The sequence below is a fragment of the Poromitra crassiceps genome (genome assembly GCF_964638095.1).
Source record: "Poromitra crassiceps genome assembly, chromosome: 4".
In the NCBI taxonomy this organism is placed as follows: Eukaryota; Metazoa; Chordata; class Actinopteri; order Beryciformes; family Melamphaidae; genus Poromitra; species Poromitra crassiceps.
The window spans coordinates 15,390,276-15,411,794 of record NC_139626.1 but is presented as its reverse complement, the minus strand read 5'-3'; the positions used below and the strand labels follow the sequence as shown (position 1 = coordinate 15,411,794).

Sequence of the window (21,519 nt, the reverse complement as noted above, 5' to 3'; positions counted from 1 at the left end):
AGAGGGCACTCTTTTCTCATGCCTTCTGGTTCTGCCCTTCATTGACGGGATTCTGGGCAAAACTATTTGACTGGTACTCTAAGGCCTACAATATAACCCTTCAGCCGGAGGCAGAACTCACTATCTTTGGCTGCTCGAAGACCTCTCTGGACTTCCCTAGCTGTACCCTCTTCCCAATTGTGGTTGACAGACATGATCTCTGTTATAAGGATGGAGAGACTCAGGTCCCTAAGGACCAACTAAAAAAGAAAAATCAAACTATTTGGGACCCGTTTCTAGCCTACCTCAATGAGGTTAGGGGCGGCAGGTGACTTGCCCGGCTAGTCCCCCATTGACCTCTTACACAACATCTCTTAGAAGCACATAAGCACCCTATCCAGCTGGTGGCACCATATTATATTACAAAACGGTCATATTGAGTGTCGTTGTGGCATGTGTGTTTTGTTTCCCCCCCGTGTGTCTGAGCCTGTTTGTCTTGTTCTTGTTTTGTTTCAAGAAAAATTGAAAAATAAAATACATACAATAGACAGCTGGAATGGAAGTGTGTGTGTAACAGTTACCTGAGATGCCAGCCTCCTCATGGCTTCTTCTTGTCGTCGCCTCATCTCAGGGGTCCCGGGACAGCTGCCTCCTCCCAGGGTGCCGTGCGAGGGCTGGGGCTGGGTGAGGGGAAGCCCCTCTCCATCTGGACACACCGCAACACACTCACTGATAGCTTTATCACCTACTGTATGTGAATTCTTCTTATGCACTGTTGCTCTCAGAACTCATACTGAAAAAAGATAAAATAAAGATAAAATAGTCTACACAGTACATTAAGAATTCACTTCAATGAACACGAAAACTTAGCGATGCTGAGCTGCGGGCGAGGCCACGCAGCGGGCAAGCTGCGTATGAGAGTCTGCTCAGCGGGCAAGCTGCAGGGTGGGCAAGGCCACGCAGTGGTCGAACTAGCCACCCTGCGCAGCGGGCGAGCCTAGGAATCAAGCGCGCAAGATTTCTAGTATATAAATATTTGACAATTTATGCCACAAAAATGGCAAAAAGATTTATTTTCGTTTACTTTTCTATCAAAAGGTCATTACCGTACTTTTACTTCTTGGAAAACTGAAAATCTTTAACGGTGACTTAATCGTGTACCAGGAGGGATAAATACAATTCCAACCAATAAAACCAAACAAACTGGCTTTCTCTCCCTGGCTCATATCCCATTGGTTTAGACGTTTGAATGATCTCCAACTACATTAAGCCCCATATACAGACAAGTATGCAGTACATATGAGTTGACACCTACGTTTGGGAGAGGCCTGGGGGCTGTCTGAGGCGATCTGTCTCATGCGGGTGCCGTGGCAGCTGAGCGCCACCAGGCGGGAGATGATGGCGGTCTTGCCGAAGCCGATGTTGCCCACCACCACCACGCCGCGGTTGGTGCTGGCGTTAGAGCTGTTGAGCTGAGCGTCAATCTCCTGGAAGAGCCAGTCGCGGCCGGTGAAGACGGAGTCCATGGTGATGCTGGGCACCTCGAACAGCAAAGGCTTGAGGGCGATGTCTTGAGGCCGATAGGGTGCAAAACGCACTGCCGTGTCACAACAAGAGAGAGTTGGTTATCAAGATCACATTTATGTGGCATTTAATTGTGGTCTCGCCCCTTCCTATTACCAATGACTGCATCTGCAAACTGAAATGATGTGAGTTACATGAGCAGCAGGCCCCTTCATTACATAAAGACACCTATACAAACATGATTAAACCTACATGTATGCACATACACACACACATAATACATACATAATAATTAAATAAATACACATCAATAAATGTGTGTTTTAATGAGAAAAGTGTGTTGGCAAAATTAATAGTTAAGATAAACTATTAATATAACATTTATGTACAGTACTATGTCAAATAATTCACCATCCCTGACACGTTGCAAATTCAAACACATTTATCTTGGATTACTGCTATAAAATCTGGACAAACCATAATTTTCTGATGTGGAGAGGCAATTAAATTTTACTTCCAATACATTCCTTTAAAGGATGGCTTTACCAGTAATCAACCCACTTTGTATCATATATAATCTCAGTAATATAAGCACATCGGCAGTGTTTTACCTTCTCTCTCCGTTTACCTCACAGAGAAAAATGCTCCTACTGCTGCCTGCAGAAACTCCGCCCCCACGAGTTGCAAGTCATTAAGGCTTGTTAAGGCTCTCAATGCCATTCTCCATGGATGTGCGCATACTTAAAAAATTAAAATAAACAACAACAGCCGCCCTCAGAGCAGATTCTGCCTCTCCAGCAGAACTTCCGCAGCTCCGTTGTGACATAAAACGCGTCATAACGGGGCCATTGGCAGAGGAGGAAATGGGAGATTTCCATGAGGTAAACAGAGAGAGAAGGTAAACATTGCACATGTGCTTATATTACCCAGATTATTAATGATACAAAGTGGGTTGACTACCAGTAAAGCCATCCTTTAATTGCTGGTCCACTTTGACAGAAAGGATAACAGACCAGATTTTACAGCAATGTATCTTTTGGCCAATCTAGCGCAACAAAAGTGCAAAAAGGCAAGGGAGCAAATAGGTTCCATAGCCACTGACGACTGTTGATTTTACTCACTAGGGGGAGTCATTAAACTAAATTCCTCCAGAGGTTGGGCATTTTTTTGGCAGAACATGTGGAACATTAAAAACTAATGAGAGTAAAATGAATCTGGTATGAACTTCTGAAGGCGTGTGATAAATTCAGTCTGCTATCTCATGGGCCTCATTTTCAATCAAACTGAAAGCTTTGAGAGAGAAAATGTGTCCTCTAGTCTATCTGGTGTCATTTCTTTAAACGTTATAGCAGCAGCTGGCAATTATGCTTGATCCAGGATGTGTGTTACACTTGATCCAGGATGTGTGTTACACGTGAATAATAATGTGTTTGGGTCACTTAGAGTTGAAAAGCGATTGTAAGCAGAACATGTTGCAAGAGACACCGGGTGAAAATTAAAGGAACTTACGTGACTGGGATTGCCAGGCATGGGTGTTATTAGCGGAAGCTGAGACAAATAGAATACACAAGCGAGAGAGAGAGAGAGAGAGAGAGAGAGAGAGAGAGAGACAGACAGCGAGTGTGAAAGGAGAGAGAGAGAGCAATGAGAGAGGGAGGAAAGAAAGGCAGTGAGGACAAGAATGGGTTCTGGCAGCAGTATGTTCGAGGTGTAGCTCAATGAAAACGAGGAAGCAGCAAATAGCATCAGCACATCATGATATCAAAAAATGGGGAACCGCCAGACCAAGGTCGATCACTAATTGAAATCCTTTGAATTATATTGAGCGCATTCTTCGGGGCTGTCTGGAGGGTAAGTGGGAAAGGGGTTGCACTTTTGGGACAACCTAATTGGTTCCATTGCGCCAGGCAAGAGCAATCAATCCCCAGAAAAGTAATTGAATCCAGCTCAAGTAGTAATTCAACCCGGCTTGGGATAGCACCGAGACTTGGCTCCAGCCTTAACTCCTCAGCCTATCGTACAGTATGTAAGACAGGCTGTTTCCGACAGGGTGCGGGTACACACCGAAAGTTACCATTGAGTAATTAGACCCAGCAGCAACAAATCTCAAGTTTGGAAATAGGAAATCAGGATTTTCACCTCAGTCTTTTACATTTCTGTGGGCTGAAATAGGATCAGAATCGTGCAGTGTGCTTACAGTACAACCCTGGACAGAAATAGCAGCCGGTCAAATGATATCCAGTGCGGTGGTTCAGGTGGCACTCTGCGACATATCAGCAATAAGCAGACAGACGGCCAGTGCTGTGGGAAACGTGTGATACAGTACAGTAGTGTTCCTGGTCTGTGTGTGTTGGAAGAAATTCCTCTACTCTACTGTGTGAAGATACAGCATTGCAAAAATCTATTTGGAGGTGTGAGTGTGTGTTGGATAAGAGCTGGGTATCTCTCCTGCACTTGACTTTAGCATGCTGCTGATTAAGAGGGCGGCTACATCATGAGTTGATATTGCGATTAAAGTATTCTTTCAGCACGTGTCCAAAGTGCTTTTGCAAGCATGATTTTCTCTTCTTCTGGGAATGCTAATTATAATAGCTGATTATGCTGAGAATATTCTTACTTAGCATAATATGTGCTATCAGCAAAAAGTCCAGGACAGATATACCTGGAATTGGGTGAAAAGTCGTTCTCGGTTTATATTGAGTACATGGCCACTGGCCAGCACTGCATTTTACTGCTCAAAGCACAGTGCAATATAATGCCTGCTGTAGCCAATATAATACAAGACATTTCATCCTTATTCCTTGGCTAGATTATATTAGTGCCAACTCAACAAATAGACAACAATAAGCATGCACACACACACACACACACACACACACACACACACACACACACACACACACACACATCGGAGAGAGAGCCAGGGAGAGATGGAAAGCAGCTCCTTTCTGCTCCCCATAATTCTTGGACTGATGAAAGACACTTCTCATTGGTGTAAAGCTGTGAATGTATGGACTGATGAAAGACGCTTCTCATTGGTGTTAAGTTGTGAATGTATGGACTGATGAAGGACTTCTCATTGGTGTAAAGCTGTGAATGTATGGACTGATGAAAGACGCTTCTCATTGGTGTTAAGTTGTGAATGTATGGACTGATGAAGGACTTCTCATTGGTGTAAAGCTGTGAATGTATGGGGCCTAATGAAACACTGGTAACAGGATATGCAAAACCACCCGATGCTGCCATCTAGAGGGCTGCAGAAAAGACCCAGGGCTAGGCCCAGTTTTAAGTGGTGCTGATCTTGGGCTGACTGAATGCCAGCCATGCCTGCAATGCTCCTCCCCCCTCCTTGTGGAGTTACAGTACTAGACACACCCTCACACTATCGGGCAGCATCTTCCAAATGGCAGGAACCATTAAACCGTTTCGTCATAGAGCTCCTCTGTGAGAGGTATTCCTGGAAAACATGGCAACCATGTTGTGAAGAGGGACTGAGGGAGTTGTTTCCAGGACTGAAGGTCCTGTGTGTGTGTGTGTGTGTGTGTGTGTGTGTGTGTGTGTGTGTGTGTGTGTGTGTGTGATGTGTGGGATGCAGTTGCTCACTGCACTCGCCCCAGCCAGACGGAGAGAGTCTCAGACGTTTTAATTATTCAGCAGGTGAGGATGACTCACAACGGCTGAACAGCTTTGAGAGGGGAGAGAAGACCTCCCCTCAAGGACCTCCCTGTGCCTGTGCCTGTGCCTGTGCCTGTGCCTGTGCCTGTGCGTCTGGTTTAGCGGTCTGCTCAGATTTGACTTTTCCAGACAAATAGTTAAAACTCCAGTCCTATCATATCTATTAAGAATGCATGGAAGGCTGCAGTGGGCATGGTTTTGTATAATCAAGGTTTCAAAAGAAAGTGTAGCGTATTCTGCACAATCAGCTAAAAGCAAAACAATGAATGTCTGGCTCGTATGACATATTTTTACAATATGTTCACATCCCCCTAAGGCTGCAAACTGTCATTGAACAAATACCCTGTCTTACTTTCACAATCAGATGACTTACTTTATGTCTTGCAGTCGTGCAGTATAGAACAATTATGTCAATATGCCTATCAGTCCAGCAGGAAACAAAGACAGAGCCCTTCAGACCAAATATCAAAGTGTAAAAATGGTTCTGTCATGTTTGCATCTTTGACAGACATTTTTCTCTTGTGGATTGTAAGCCTCTTTTTTTTAAAGATTATTTTTCGTACCCGGGTCGGCCGCGTGAAGGACTAAGCCTTTGCGGTACGCGTCCCACCAGGTGAGCCACCAGGACGCCCATAAAGCAGTGGCCCTTGAACTAGAGCCTGTATGATCATCCGAAACTCATCGCAGTTATTTAGTTGAGAAACACAATTGTGCGCTGTCATCAATCTAGACTGTTAACTAATGCTCGGGGCTAAGACAGACTGTTACCTAACGCTCGGGGCTAAGACAGACTGTTACCTAACGCTCTGGGCTAGGACAGACTGTTACCTAACGCTCTGGGCTAGGACAGACTGTTACCTAACGCTCGGGGCTATAGTCTAGGGAATCTGTGAGAAAAAATTACCCAACCTTAAACAAATTGCAACAGAAATTATTTGTGTTGTATTCAGCTCTTGAAACCTTCCAATTTAACATACTGAAAATCCCAGAAAATCCCAGTAGTGGAACATTCTCAAAATTGGCATTGTCTCCACAAAGGAGGTGATGTTTTCGGTGCTGTTTGTCTGACCGTTTGTCTGTTAGCAGGAGGATTACGGCAAAACTACTGGGCCGATTTTCATGAAACTTGGTGGAAGGGTGTAGCGTGGGCCAAGGAAGAACCCATTACATTTTGAAGCGGATCTGATCCGGGTCGGCTCAATGGAGGGGGCGGGGCTAGGGAAAAGAGTCTGTTGCTAGGGATAGGAAGGTCGTAGAGAGCCTGGATTCGAGAGGTGGGTAGGGGGCATGGACAGGTGTATCGGGGGGGAGTGTATGTGGGAGGTGGGAGGGGGTGTGGTCAGGAAAGGGGTGGGGCTAGGGAAAAGCTCTACCAAACATACTGTAACATAACAAAACAAAACATAAAAAATGTAAGTGTGGCTAATATGTTCTAATAGTTAGTGGAAAAGGGTGAGTTTTCCTGCACATCTTGTTCCCTCAGACAGCCATCGCAAACCATAACTTCATAGTCATGTCATTCACGAGTCTCGCATTGGAGGCAATTTGATTTCGGCAAGGCACAGCGCAAGTTGTAGCTCAAACATGCAGACGAGTGGACAGGTAGGCTAAGTCTCCATATCCGAAGGTTATGGGTAAGTTGACCGCCATTTATTGTCTGTTACCAATGACAGTCATTGTCTGTTACCATTCAAAGTAGGCTAGCTTATTAAGCACTTACTAGTTAGCTATAATAGGTATAGCTTAATAATAGCTTATTAAGATACTTGTACTATCTGTTATTCATTTTCTTTGTGCAAATAAACAATAAACAAACATAAATAAACAATAAACACTTACTCTGGAGATGATGTAGCCTACCACTTGTGCTCTTCTCCCTACTTATACTCCAACCACTTATAAAGCCTCAGCCAGGCGGTAATGCAACATAAAGGATGCCAACTGCCATAAAACACCACAGAAGGATTTATTACATCACTGATGACATCACAATTGCTCGAGTGACATCACTGATGACATCACAATTGCTCAAGTGACATCACTGATGACATCACAATTGCTCGAGTGACATCACTGATGACATCACAATTGCTCGAGTGACATCACTGATGACATCACAATTGCTCAAGTGACATCACTGATGACATCACAATTGCTCAAGTGACATCACTGATGACATCACAATTCTCAAGTGACATCACTGATGACATCACAATTGCTCAAGTGACATCACTGATGACATCACTGATACATGACAATCGTGACATCACAATCGTGGCACACACACCGCCCGCCCACTTATTGGACCATAACATCAGAACCATTGATGGCCACAACACATTCCATGTTATGGGCATTATAGCTGGAGTTACACCAGAGAGCCAAACCAGTACCTCTGATAGCTGTGACATAGCAGCAGTTGGACACATCAATATCCGAAATCAGAGACCCCCTGGCCTTTCATCCATGTCCTATGGGAGGATTGAGAATGCCACAGGTGTGTGATTCTCATGAACATGGTACAACTCATAGCAAAACTCAAAGACATCAAGTAGGATCTAATTTCACCATTCAAATTGAAATTATAATCCACTAGGCATCTTGCACCCTACGCGAGTTCGCCTGCCTTGCAGCTCGCTGAGCTAGCCCTGCAGCTCGCATAAGCAGCTGCTTTGCATTGGAGGCAATTTGATTTTGGCAAGGCACAGCGTAAGTTGTAGCTCAAACATGCAGACGCGTGGACAGTAGGGTTGGGTCGGTTTGAAAATTTTAAAACCAGTTCGATATTGCCGTCTAAACCGGATCTAACCGGTATACCGATTTTTTTTGTAATAATTTTTTTTTTTTTTTTTTTTTTTTAACACATTCACTGCCAGCCGTTTTTTCAATACTGTAGGTAGCTTCTGCCAAGGTTTTTTTTTGAGGATTCTGGCTCATCTTTCAAGAGCCGAGGATTATTTTCTGCTAAGATTTTGTGAACACACAATATCTCAAAAGAACTAATAGAATGTGTGCTTTCTCTGTCTAAAATAGTTAGTTTGTAGAGTTAGTAGTTATGTAAGCATTAGCAGTTGAATACAGCATGGTTTCAGCGTCAGAAAAATTATTCTGAGATAAACGGCTTTTTGTGAAATTCGATAGAACAGTCACTTTAACCATTCATTTTTGGCATCAGTAAGACGTCAGACATCTAAACAATAGTTTTGAACAGTAATTTCCTCCATAACAGCAGGAAACACGCCTCTACTTCAAACTCCTCCCTCCGTGTGTGTTCTTCTTGGCTGCAGCGGGCATGTCACAAGCTCGTTGCTGCTGCTGCTGTAACCTCACGTCACCAGGCTCACTGCTTCTGCTGCTGCTGCCTGCCTGCTGGCGGCCGCTGTGCAAGTCTGGATCGGCTCGCTCGTTTCTTGTGGTTTGTGTTGAGAGCTTTGATGAAGCTTTTGCGATTCTGGTCTTATTTATGCTGCGTGTTTCAAAGTGTGTTCCACCCGTAATCTATTATGCAAATTTGCAATCCCGCACCGCCAGCAATCAGCGCGAAAACAGCCATTTTCACGAGAATGGCTTCCTCACACTGCTTTTTGCTTGCCTTCCTCTAGTCTGGGAGAGCACTGTCGCCACTTAGTGGGTCGGTGGAATGGGTTGTACATGTTCGGTGGCTTCAATATTGATATAAGAGATGTAAAAGGGTTAGATGCACATCCCACGGTCAAAAAAAAAATAATAATTTTTTTGACGTAAAAACACGTCATTGGCAGTCAACCGTTGGATTCTGTTTGACGTAAAAACACGTCATTGGCAGTGAACGTGTTCCCGAGTGTGGCCCATAACTGTCTGTAGTGCAACTTCAGTCCACCTGATAGCGATAATACACCTCTAAGCTGGTATTGTCACTAGGCATGGGTCGGTTTGAACATTTTGAAACCGGTTCGATATTCCCCAAAAAACCGTATCAAAGCGGCTGCAGTTGGTGGCGATAATGCACCTCTAAGCTGGTATGCTGCCAACCAGCACGAACACTGAATACAAATAAGCAGAACCTTTTAACTGTAACAACACACTGTTTTTATTTCTCATAACTATTCAGCTTAACTTTTCTTCAAACATCAACATAATAAACAAAATAAGACTTTTGCCTACTAGTGCAACTTGAGAAGAGGCTAATACGAACAATAGTGCAATCAGAATGGACTGACAAAAAAAAAAAAAAAAAAAAAAAAAAAAATCGGTTCGCACGTGATCAAACCGGTTTGGGCTCATACACCGAACCGAACCGGTAAAACCGGAAATCGACCCATGCCTAGTGGACAGGTAGGCTAAGTATTCTCCATATCCGAAGGTTATGGATAAGTTGACCGCCATTTATCGTCTGTTACCAATGACAGTCTTTGTGTGTTACCATTCAAAGTAGGCTAGCTTAATAAGCACTTACTAGTTAGCTAATAGCTTACTAATAGGTATAGCTTAATAATAGCTAATTAAGATACTTTCTAAGGTACTATCTGTTGTTATTCATTTTCTTTGTGCAAATAAACAATAAACAAACATAAATAAACAATTATAGCTGCTGCGCAGCAATGGGTCGTGGCCGGGCAAGTCTCAAGGCTTTGAGCTAGAGTCCCCAAGTCAAGGCTGAAGTCTTTTAGCTATACTGCAAGTCAAGTCTCACGTCTTTGGTCACAAGTCCAAGTCAAGTCTCAAGTCTCTTATGGATGAGCGTTCTATCATCTGCTTCTGCTGCATGCCATCCAGTCTGCTTAGAACATTGCATAGCTAAAACTAAGGGATTCAAAGCAGGTTCAGGTTTCTTTGCAGCATGTAGCTTTTTCATCACAATTGCTCGAGTGACATCACTGATGGCATCACAATTGCTCGAGATGATGTCATCAGTGGGACGGACAGACAAACAGACAAACAAACAGAGCCCTAGCTCCCTTAGATAGATAGATGTGCTCATTTTTGATGTATTTCCAACACTTTTAGAGACACTGTGAGGGAATAAATTCATTACCGTAACACATTTTTAATTGGAAATATGAAACAACTTTTTTTTTCAATGGCAAGCACTTCAATATGCTCAAGGGTAATGGGTATCACCCAAAATGTGTATGATTAACAAATACGAAGTTGTAGCTAACATTGTGAGAAATTACATGTTGTATTACGACTACATACTTACATGAGAAAATAAAAATCTGTTCTACTTAGAGACTCAACAACCATTTCTGTGGATTCCTTGCCCCCAAAAATGTGGAAATAGACACCAAATTTGTAATTCTAGGTCTAGTTGGAGTCAAGATATGGCCAAAATTTTAATAATGGCAGCCATTTTGATTTTTTTTAAACATATTTCCACTAATGGGATTTTCTGGCATTTTTAATATAGTGTTTCGGGCATCAATATAAACATAAAAATGTGAAAATAAATTCTGTTGCAATTAGTTTAAGGTCAAACCTTATTTTCCCTAGACTACTAGGACAGAGTGTTACCTAATGTTCGGGGCTAGGACAGACTGTTACCTAACGCTCTGGGCTAGGACATACTGTTACCTAACGCTCGGGGCTAGGACAGACTGTTACCTAATGCTCGGGGCTAGGACAGACTGTTACCTAACGCTCGGGGCTAGGACAGACTGTTACCTAATGCTCGGGGCTAGCACAGAGTGTTACCTAATGCTCGCAGCTAGGACAGACTGTTACCTAACGCTCGGGGCTAGGACAGACTGTTACCTAACGCTCGGGGCTAGGACAGACTGCTACCTAACGCTCTGGGCTAGGACAGACTGTTACCTAACGCTCGGGGCTAGGACAGACTGTTAACTAACACTCTGGGCTAGGACAGACTGTTACCTAACGCTCTGGGCTAGGACAGACTGCTATCAAACGCTCGGAGCTAGGACAGACTGTTACCTAACACTCGGGGCTAGGACAGAGTGTTACCTAACGCTCAGGGCTAAGACAGACTGCTACCTAATGCTCTGGGCTAGGACAGACTCTTACCTAACGCTCGGGCTAGACAGACTGTTACCTAACACTCGGGCTAGACAGACTGTTACCTAACGCTCGGGCTAGGACAGACTGTTACCTAACGCTCTGGGCTAGGACAGTGCTCCATCAGCCTTTGTTTACTGTAAGCTTTGCAGAGTAATTCTAATTCATGGAGACATGTGGATAGGCTGTTTTCCCATCTACCCATGACCAAACTTGAATGTCTGATTAAATGTCAATTACAGAGGCATTATTTAGGCTGCCAGCCTGAATATCCATAAGCGGCGAAAATTCTGGACTTTAAAAGCCTTTCAGCAGCAAAAAAATCATCAGCTAACACAAAGACAGTTCTGTGTATGTTTGTGCGTTACTGAGGTAGAAAGACAAGACGGGGAGGGAGACAGAGAGCAAAAGAGACAAAGAAATAGAGAACCTAAAGATAAATAAGGGATGGGAAAATGTGTGTGCACTGTATGTGTGAGAGAGTTTGCAGTGAATAATAAGGTGGGTGGTAAATCTTCGAGGCAGGCAGGCAGGCAGCAGCAGAAGGTCCATTACCATCTGATCTGACTCACTCTCCTTAAATCGCCGCTGCTCTGGCCCCTGACAGCCTTGGAAGCATCAAAAGGGGCTGAAAAATCAACCAGCGAGCTGCTTCTGTCATCTGGCTACCACCTGACCAACACATAACCAATCAGAGAGCTGCTTCTGTCATCTGGCTACCACCTGACCAACACATAACCAACCAGAGAGCTGCCTCTGTCATCTGGCTACCACCTGACCAACACATAACCAACCAGAGAGCTGCTTCTGTCATCGGGCTATCACCTGACCAACACATAACCAGAGAGCTGCTTCTGTCATCTGGCTACCACCTGACCAACACATAACCAACCAGAGAGCTGCTTCTGTCATCTGGCTACCACCTGGCCAACACATAACCAACCAGCGAGCTGCTTCTGGCATCTGGCTACCACCTGACCAACACATAACCAGAGAGCTGCTTCTGTCATCTGGCTACCACCTGACCAACATATAACCAGAGAGCTGCTTCTGGCATCTGGCTACCACCTGACCAACACATAACCAACCAGAGAGCTGCTTCTGTCATCTGGCTACCACCTGACCAACACATAACCAGAGAGCTGCTTCTGGCATCTGGCTACCACCTGACCAACACATAACCAGAGAGCTGCTTCTGACATCTGGCTACCACCTGACCAACACATAACCAACCAGAGAGCTGCTTCTGTCATCTGGCTACCACCTGACCAACACATAACCAACCAGAGAGCTGCTTCTGGCATCTGGCTACCACCTGACCAACACATAACCAGAGAGCTGCTTCTGGCATCTGGCTACCACCTGACCAACACATAACCAACCAGAGAGCTGCTTCTGTCATCTGGCTACCACCTGACCAACACATAACCTGAGAGCTGCTTCTGGCATCTGGCTACCACCTGACCAACACATAACCAACCAGAGAGCTGCTTCTGGCATCTGGCTACCACCTGACCAACACATAACCAACCAGCGAGCTGCTTCTGGCAGCTTCTGCTTCAAAGTTCAATTATTACATTATCTGGAATTATCAATTACTAACTACAAGGATTCTTGTCATGCCATTTTCATCATTATAAATTGGTAAATAATGTACCTGATAAGTCATCTCTTGCTTAAAACAATCAATTAATCAACCAAGCAACTCTTTATTCAACAATCCCCTAGCTATAAGTCTATTACCTCAATACAATAAAATAAAAGTGGAATTTTGTCCTCATACCCTCTGCAGGAAGAAAACAGTTCCCCTTTGCCACCACTTCCCGTCTCGTCCCGTCTCATCCTGGTGAAAGCGCAGGAGCAGTGCACTCACTTCCTGTCTTGTCCTGTCTCATCCTGTCTCTCCTGGTGAAAGCGCAGGAGCAGTGCACTCACTCACTTCCTGTCTCATCCTGTCTCTCCTGGTGGAAACGCAGGAGCAGTGCACTCACTTCATGTCTCATCCTGTCTCTCCTGGTGGAAACGCAGGAACAGTGCACTCACTCACTTCCTGTCTCGTCCTGTCTCTCCTGGTGAATGCACAGGAGCAGTGCACTCACTCACTTCCTGTCTTGTCCCCTCTCATCTTGTCTCTCCTGGTGAAAGTGCAGGAGCAGTGCACTCACTTCCTGTCTCATCTTGTCTCTCCTGGTGAAAGTGCAGGAGCAGTGCACTCACTTCCTGTCTCGTCCTGTCTCTCCTGGTGAAAGCGCAGGAGCAGTGCACTCACTCACTTCCTGTCTTGTCCCCTCTCATCTTGTCTCTCCTGGTGAAAGTGCAGGAGCAGTGCACTCACTTCCTGTCTCATCCTGTCTCTCCTGGTGAAAGTGCAGGAGCAGTGCACTCACTTCCTGTCTCGTCCTCTCTCATCCTGTCTCTCCTGGTAAAAGTGCAGGAGCAGTGCACTCACTTCCTGTCTCGTCCTGTCTCTCCTGGTAAAAGTGCAGGAGCAGTGCACTCACTCACTTCCTGTCTCATCCTGTCTCTCCTGGTGAAAGCGCAGGAGCAGTGCACTCACTCACTTCCTGTCTCATCTTGTCTCTCCTGGTGAAAGCGCAGGAGCAGTGCACTCACTCACTTCCTGTCTCATCTTGTCTCTCCTGGTGAAAGCGCAGGAGCAGTGCACTCAGGGGGGCAGTGACACTGATCCGAGGAAGCAGAAAGCATGCTAGCATGCAGTCGGGTGGTTTGTAAACACGCTTGGCTGCCCTTAGTGGAGGCAGCTTGAAATTAGGCTCTGCCAGTAATGTTGACGCTCTGAGAGGCACTAGCCACTTGCCCTCCTTTGTGATTGTCTCTCTCCTCTTTCCTTCTCCTCTTCCTGTCTGTCTCCATCTCTCTCTCCTCTTCCAGTCTGTCTCCATCTCTCTCTCCTCTTCCTGTCTGTCTCCATCTCTCTCTCCTCTTCCAGTCTGTCTCCATCTCTCTCTCCTCTTCCAGTCTGTCTCCCTCTCTCTCTCCTGCTAGACCGGCGGAGGGGATTTGCACATGGAGGTGCCTGGTGAGGACTAGACTTGAAGAAGGTGGAGTGAAGCCAAGCGGCGAGACAAGCTTACAAAGTGCATGTTGTGCCCTCCTCCAAGTCTCTCTTTCCTCCAAGTCTCTCTTTTACACATACACTACACTCCTCCAAGTCTCTCTCGCTCTCTCTTTTACACACACACACACACACACACACACACACACACACACACACACACACAAGACAGACACGCCAGATGACTACTTTTGAGTCTGAAGGGCAGTTTAGAGTACAGCGATTAATGATCGCCCGACGCGATCAACGAGCAACGCTGAACGTTAATTATCGATGGATGCTGATTTTTGGTGCCGTCGCTCATAAAAAGCAGAAACACTAGGCGATAGGAGAACGCATGGCAGAGGCGCGGTTTCATTTCATTCGCTTCATTTTGATATTCTCTCAAGACATGGAGGTAGAAAAACGCAACCATCATCGCAAAGATGCCATATCGCCTGTCGCTGGAAGTATAAAACAGATATCGTTGCCACAGACGATGGAATATGATCATGGTCCGTCGCAACCACTATAAATCGCTGTACTATAAACTGCCCATAAGGAGGTTGTGTGTGTGTGTGTGTGCGTGTGTGTGTGTGTTCGGTCTCTCTGTGTACCTCTCAGGTCCTGCCCGGAGCGGCCCGGCCCGCAGGTGGTGCTCTGTCTGGGCATGCGCAGTGAAGTGCGTAATGGAGTGTGCCTCTGCTCATCCAGGTACGCCAGGTCCTCCAGGTGAGCCGAACTGGTAGCTGTGGTGTGTGTGTGTGTGTGTGTGTGTGTGTGTGTGTGTGTGTGTGAGTGAGTGAGAGAGAGACAGAAAGAGAGACACAGAGAGATAAGAGATTTTATCAGCAGAGAGAAGTGTAATAACAGGAAAAGAGAGATAGGGGACAAAGACAGATTATTGTTAGCATGGATATACATAGACACACACAAGCAAACAAACAAACCCACAAAGTACACACACACACACCAGCTCGTGCCAGTGTCCTGAGGCTGTTTGTCAGGCTGCAGTTTGCAGACATGCTAACTCCTACAGTAAGACAGCTCTCCTCCTCAAATCCCCTCCTCTCAATGTCTGTCACACTGCGAGGAGACAGATGCCATCCGTGCCCTCTCAGGAGTCATTAGCTCTGCAGACAAATGTCTTCTTCATGGAGCGACCTCCTTCTGACGCTGGCTGCTGCTTGTTCACACCACGCTGTGTCTTCAGGACGAGGGCGCGGGACCGGCCAATCCTAAATGAGATTTGACGACGTGAGCGGCTGGCTTCTCCATCGCACCTGAACCCCGTGGCTGAGTTAGACAGCAAGGAGGGAGGTGGAGGAAGAAGAGACAACTTTGAACTGCAGACTTTATACTGTAGCTATATATACTGCTATACTAGATATATACTGCAGACTATATACTGTATGCAGACTATATACTGTAGCTGTATGCTATATACTGCTATACTAGATATATACTGCAGACTATATACTGTAGCTGTATGCTATATACTGCTATACTAGATAAATACTGCAGACTATATACTGTAGCTGTATGCTATATACTGCTATACTAGATATATACTGCAGACTAAATACTGTAGCTGTATGCTATATACTGCTATACTAGATATATACTGCAGACTATATACTGTAGCTATATACTACATACTGCTATACTAGATATATACTGCAGACTATATACTGTAACTGTATGCTATATACTGCTATACTAGATATATACTGCTGACTATATAATGTAGCTGTATGCTATATACTGCTATACTAGATATATACTGCAGACTATATACTGTAGCTATATACTATACTGTATGCTGCTATACTAGATATATACTGCAGACTATACACTGTAGTTATATACTATACTGTATGCTGCTATACTAGATATATACTGCAGACTATATACTGTAGTTATATACTATACTGTATGCTGCTATACTAGATAGATACTGCAGACTATATACTGTAGCTGTATGCTATATACTGCTATACTAGATATTTACTGCAGACTATATACTGTAGCTGTATGCTATATACTGCTATACTAGATATATACTGCAGACTATATACTGTAGCTGTATGCTATATACTGCTATACTAGATATATACTGCAGACTATATACTGTAGCTGTATGCTATATACTGCTATACTAGATATATACTGCAGACTATATACTGTAGCTGTATGCTATATACTGCTATACTAGATATATACTGCAGACTATATACTGTAGCTGTATACTATATACTGCTATACTAGATATATACTGCAGACTATATACTGCTATACTAGATATACAGTATACTGCATACTATATACTGTAGCTGTATACTATAGACGGTTTTAACTTGACAACAAAAACATTCTAAATTGAACCCCCGCTCACTTCCTGTTGCAGTGTTTGCTATGGACATAAAAGAAAAAAAAACATTCAAGTGCAGGACTGACCATTCCGTGAAAACCGTCTATACAGCTGAGCAGCGAAAACAAAAGTAACGATGTCGAGTGAATATTTCTGCAGTTTGCCGAATGCTGAGAAAAAGGAAGTGCTGTGGGGTTGCGCTCTGGTGAAAACCGTCTATATACTGCTATACTAGATATATACTGCACTGCAGACTATATACTGTAGCTGTATACTATATACTGCTATACTAGATATATACTGCACTGCAGACTATATACTGTAGCTATATGCTATATACTGCTATACTAGATATATACACTATACTATATTATAGTATAGCTGTATATAGTATATAGCTACATAATATAGTCTGCATTATATAGCTATATCTAGTATAGCAGTATACTATAATATAGTATAGTGGTATATAGTATATAGCTATATACTGCAGACTATATACTGTGGGACTTAGGGAAGCACAGCCGTCGCTGCCCGGTCTCCACATCAAGAGGAGATGATCTCAGTGAGAGAGGAGGGGATCATTGGTCACTTAAAAAGAGACAACAAAAAAACAGAAAAGAAAAGAAATGCTTTAACAGGAAATGTGGTTAGTCTTAACAGCAAATGTGGTTAGTCTTAACAGCAAATGTAGTTAGTCTTAACAGCAAATGTGGTTAGTCTTAACAGGAAATGTGGTTAGTCTTAACAGGAAATGTGGTTAGTCTTAACAGGAAATGTGGTTAGTCTTAACAGCAAATGTAGTTAGTCTTAACAGCAAATGTGGTTAGTCTTAACAGGAAATGTGGTTAGTCTTAACAGGAAATGTGGTTAGTCTTAACAGGAAATGTGGTTAGTCTTAACAGGAAATGTGGTTAGTCTTAACAGGAAATGTGGTTAGTCTTAACAGGAAATGTGGTTAGTCTTAACAGCAAATGTGGTTAGTCTTAACAGCAATGTGGTTAGTCTTAACAGCAATGTGGTTAGTCTTAACAGGAAATGTGGTTAGTCTTAACAGGAAATGTGGTTAGTCTTAACAGGAAATGTGGTTAGTCTTAACAGGAAATGTGGTTAGTCTTAACAGCAAATGTGGTTAGTCTTAACAGGAAATGTGGTTAGTCTTAACAGCAAATGTGGTTAGTCTTAACAGCAATGTGGTTAGTCTTAACAGCAAATGTGGTTAGTCTTAACAGCAATGTGGTTAGTCTTAACAGCAAATGTGGTTAGTCTTAATAGGCAAAATGAGGAGACAGTGATGGAGGGCAGAATGATAGTGAGAGAGGGATACACAGGAGATCAGGAGGCGGTAGTTTATGCTTCTGGAGGTGAAACATAACTACAGTAGTTGTAGTTACGTTAGTTAGTTTACATGGGTACATTTTTCAGAGTAACATTCATTTTCTGTGTTGTTTTTTTAATGTCTGCACATGACTTGTCCATCAGTAACATGGAGAATTTCTCTGAGACTATACCTGAAATACTGTTAGGTCCAGAGATCCCAAAACGCATCAAAGAGTGGGACACGCCATGCTTCTTCCCAATGATATCCTCTCTCTCTCCAATCAGTCCAATAGCACATCTAGCATTTCACAGGTGACAGACGAACTGCTGTCTCACTCTCAACATTGATCTTGTCCTCTCCTTCCTGGATTCAACATCAGAGTGCTTTCTGTGCAGCTGCAGCTAATGCTCTAGCTAGCTCACTGAAGTACTAAGCGTGTGTGTGTGTGTGTGTGTGTGTGTGTGTGTATGTGTGTGTGGGGGGGGGGGGGTCTGTGTGTGTGTGTGTGTGTGTATGTATGTATGTGTGTGTGTGTGTGTGTGTGTGTGTTGCTGACTGACTGAATCACTCCAGCCGTGGAACCAACAATGAGGCACACGGCACGGATTTCCCAAAATGGAGGGAAGATGGCAGCTGAGAATGCTGGAGGCTTGGCTCTGATGGGAATGGGGGGGCGCTGGCCATCCAGCTGAGCTAAAAGCAGAGACAGTGGAGGCATTAAGCCCACTGCTGAAGCCCTGCTTTGACTCACTGAAACGAGTCTTTCAACTGCGTTTGATTCTGACGACTCAAATATGTGCGCTCCTCATCTCTATCTGCAATGCAGCAGGCTGGTGAGGATCACATTCACTGTGCCTGTGCTGCCAGTGTGCTAAGACTGCACACACAGTGGAAAGATGTAGAGAATAGAGGGGAGGGGGTGTGTGAGAGAGAGACAGAGAGAATGTGTGAGCGTGTGTCATGCGATGACTCGGAGCCTGACTGTGCAGCAAGGAGCTCGGCAGCAGTGGGCAGTAACAGCTACATCACACACTTCCTGTTTTCAACACACACACGCGCACACTAGGACTGTCAAAGAATATTCTATATTTGAATATTAAAATTAAAAGAATAATAATAATAATTATTATTATTATTATTATTATTATTATATATATTTTTTTACATTTAACCAGGTAAAAAAAATGGCCAAGAGGGCAATATAAAAACATACATCGTTTGCCTCGTTATTTAAAAGCATTATAAAAGTGTAGGCTACTACTAATGCTGACTGAATAAATATGGGGGGGAAACAATGCTTATGTTGAAATAAAAAAAATGTTTATGTTCAAATAAATATACCAAGTAGTAATATAAGCTCTCTCTGGTCGTATTGGTTTGCCTGGCCACGCACGCTTAAAAAAGAAAAAGTATTCCAATATATTAAAATTAATATGTCCTGTTAGAGGGAATATTCAAACATGATTTGGGGGCAATTTTGTCAGCACGCACACACACACACACACACACACACACACACACACACACACACACACACACACACACACACACACACACACACACACACACACACACACACACAGCTGGGCTGCCGTCCAGAGCCAGAGTCACAGTATGAGCCAGCAGGCCCATCAGTCATGTCAGATGTGAGGTGACTGAGCTGCAGGTGCTCTAAAAACATGACCGCACTCCTCTCCCCTCCTCCCTTTTCTTCTCCTCTCTTCCTCTCCCCTCCTCTCTCCACTCCTCCTCTCCTCTCCTCTTCTTTCCTCTCTTGTCTTCTCCTCTCTTCTCCTCTCCTCCTCCTCTCTTCCTCTCCCCTCCACTCGTCTCCTAGTCTCTTAAAACAGACTGTCTTATCTACATCCGGCAGATGCAGCTATATACAGTCTGTACTTCGTGGGGGAGAATCATGCACCAAACGGAAGAGGAAGTTGAAAGGCGGGACTTCCGCTCATTCGTCCAATCAGAATTTAACATTAGCTAACTAGCTGTATACTGCTGTAGCTATCGTTAGCTAACGCTGATTAGTAAGACGAACGATAAGCTCAGTAACGTTAGCAACTTACCTCATCACTTTCGTTTAACTCTGGAATAAGTGCACGTCTTGCACGAGGTTCCTCCAAGCCGCGGATACATCGTTTACGTCTATCAGGGTCTTATTTCACCGGTTTCGTCGGCGTAGCTTCCATGGTAATTCTAAAGCACTGCTAGCATTAGCAACCTGCATCGGTTTAAGTTTCCGGGGGGAACATATTTTTCGTGGACACGCGTGTCGTGATTGGTCAGATTCCGTCGAACTTCCTTCCGGTCTGAAGGTTTTTTTCACTACTTCCTTGTGCATGTTCTGGGGGTCTAACGTACAGACGGTATGGCGAGAGCATTTGAAAATTGCGGAAGCCAACTCGTCTGTTCTAAGAGACTACTCGTCTCCTCTCTCCTCCACTCCTCTTCTCTCCTCCTGTCTCCTCCCCTTCCTTCTTCTCCCCTCTCCTCTCTTCTCCTCTCCTCTCCTCCTGTCCCCTCCACTCCTCCACCACTCTCCTCTCCTCCTGTCCCCTCCACTCCTCCACCACTCTCCTCTCCTCCTGTCCCCTCCACTCCTCCACCACTCTCCTCTCCTCCTGTCCCCTCCACTCCTCCACCACTCTCCTCTCCTCCTGTCCCCTCCACTCCTCCACCACTCTCCTCTCCTCCTGTCCCCTCCACTCCTCCACCACTCTCCTCTCCTCCTGTCCCCTCCACTCCTCCTGTCCCCTCCTCCTGTCCCCTCCTCCTGTCCCCTCCACTCCTCCTGTCCCCTCCTCTTCTCTCCTCCCCTCCTCTCCTCTCCAGATGACTTGTGATGAATAGACGTCTTGGTACTTCACAGACCAGGAAATCAAAGGGGGGGAAGCAGGTAAAGGAAATCAATGGGACCCGTCCGCCCCCGTCCAAATAAAAGAAAATCCCACTGAGCTGTGTTATCTTAATAAAATGACTCCAAGGGAATATAGAGAATGTTGCCTAGCGCTCAGCTGTTATATAGACAGTGTGTTGTCTTTAGTTGGCTAGTGATTCCTCAAGCCATAGGTGAAGTTACTGGTGCATTCTGAAGATCTTCCTCCTCCATGGCTCCATGGCCATGTCTTAACAGTGGCTCCTCCTCCATGGCCATGTGTTAACAGTGGCTCCTCCTCCATGGCCATGTCTTAACAGTGGCTCCTCCTCCATGGCATGTCTTAACAGTGGCCGCTTTAGGAGGCGGTGGGTCCCCAAACCCAACTACAACACTCCATGACAACTAAACCTGGATTTCTCTTAATTTCACCGGATTGGAGTACGTGCTTCTTTTCCAAGGCTGAACGTTTGTATGGATGCCAGCATTGAATGACTAAGGTACATTTCTGCTTTTGTACTTTAAGGCCATGGAATGAATGATATACAGTATATATATATATATATATATATATATATATATATATATATATATATATATATATATACACAGTATATATACTGTATATACAAAAATTGATGGAAAGGAAAGGCTGGTCTATCAATTCTGTTCAACTCTGCTTGCATCAAGTGAGCGGAAATAGCAGTGAGAGTGGAGAGAGA

General features: G+C 44.4%; 1 protein-coding gene across 1 annotated transcript in view; it reads right to left on the bottom strand.

Moving 5' to 3' along the window:
• Positions 1 to 21,519, bottom strand: part of tanc2b (tetratricopeptide repeat, ankyrin repeat and coiled-coil containing 2b) — a 71,070-nt gene that overhangs the window by 34,672 nt on the left and 14,879 nt on the right. The window contains exons 5-8 of the mRNA XM_083634576.1: positions 14,845 to 14,976; positions 3,013 to 3,051; positions 1,295 to 1,576; positions 561 to 685 (exon numbers count right to left, since the gene is read on the bottom strand). Of these exons, the coding sequence (XP_083490702.1) occupies positions 561 to 685; positions 1,295 to 1,576; positions 3,013 to 3,051; positions 14,845 to 14,976 (578 nt within the window). The remainder of the gene's footprint in view (positions 1 to 560; positions 686 to 1,294; positions 1,577 to 3,012; positions 3,052 to 14,844; positions 14,977 to 21,519) is intronic.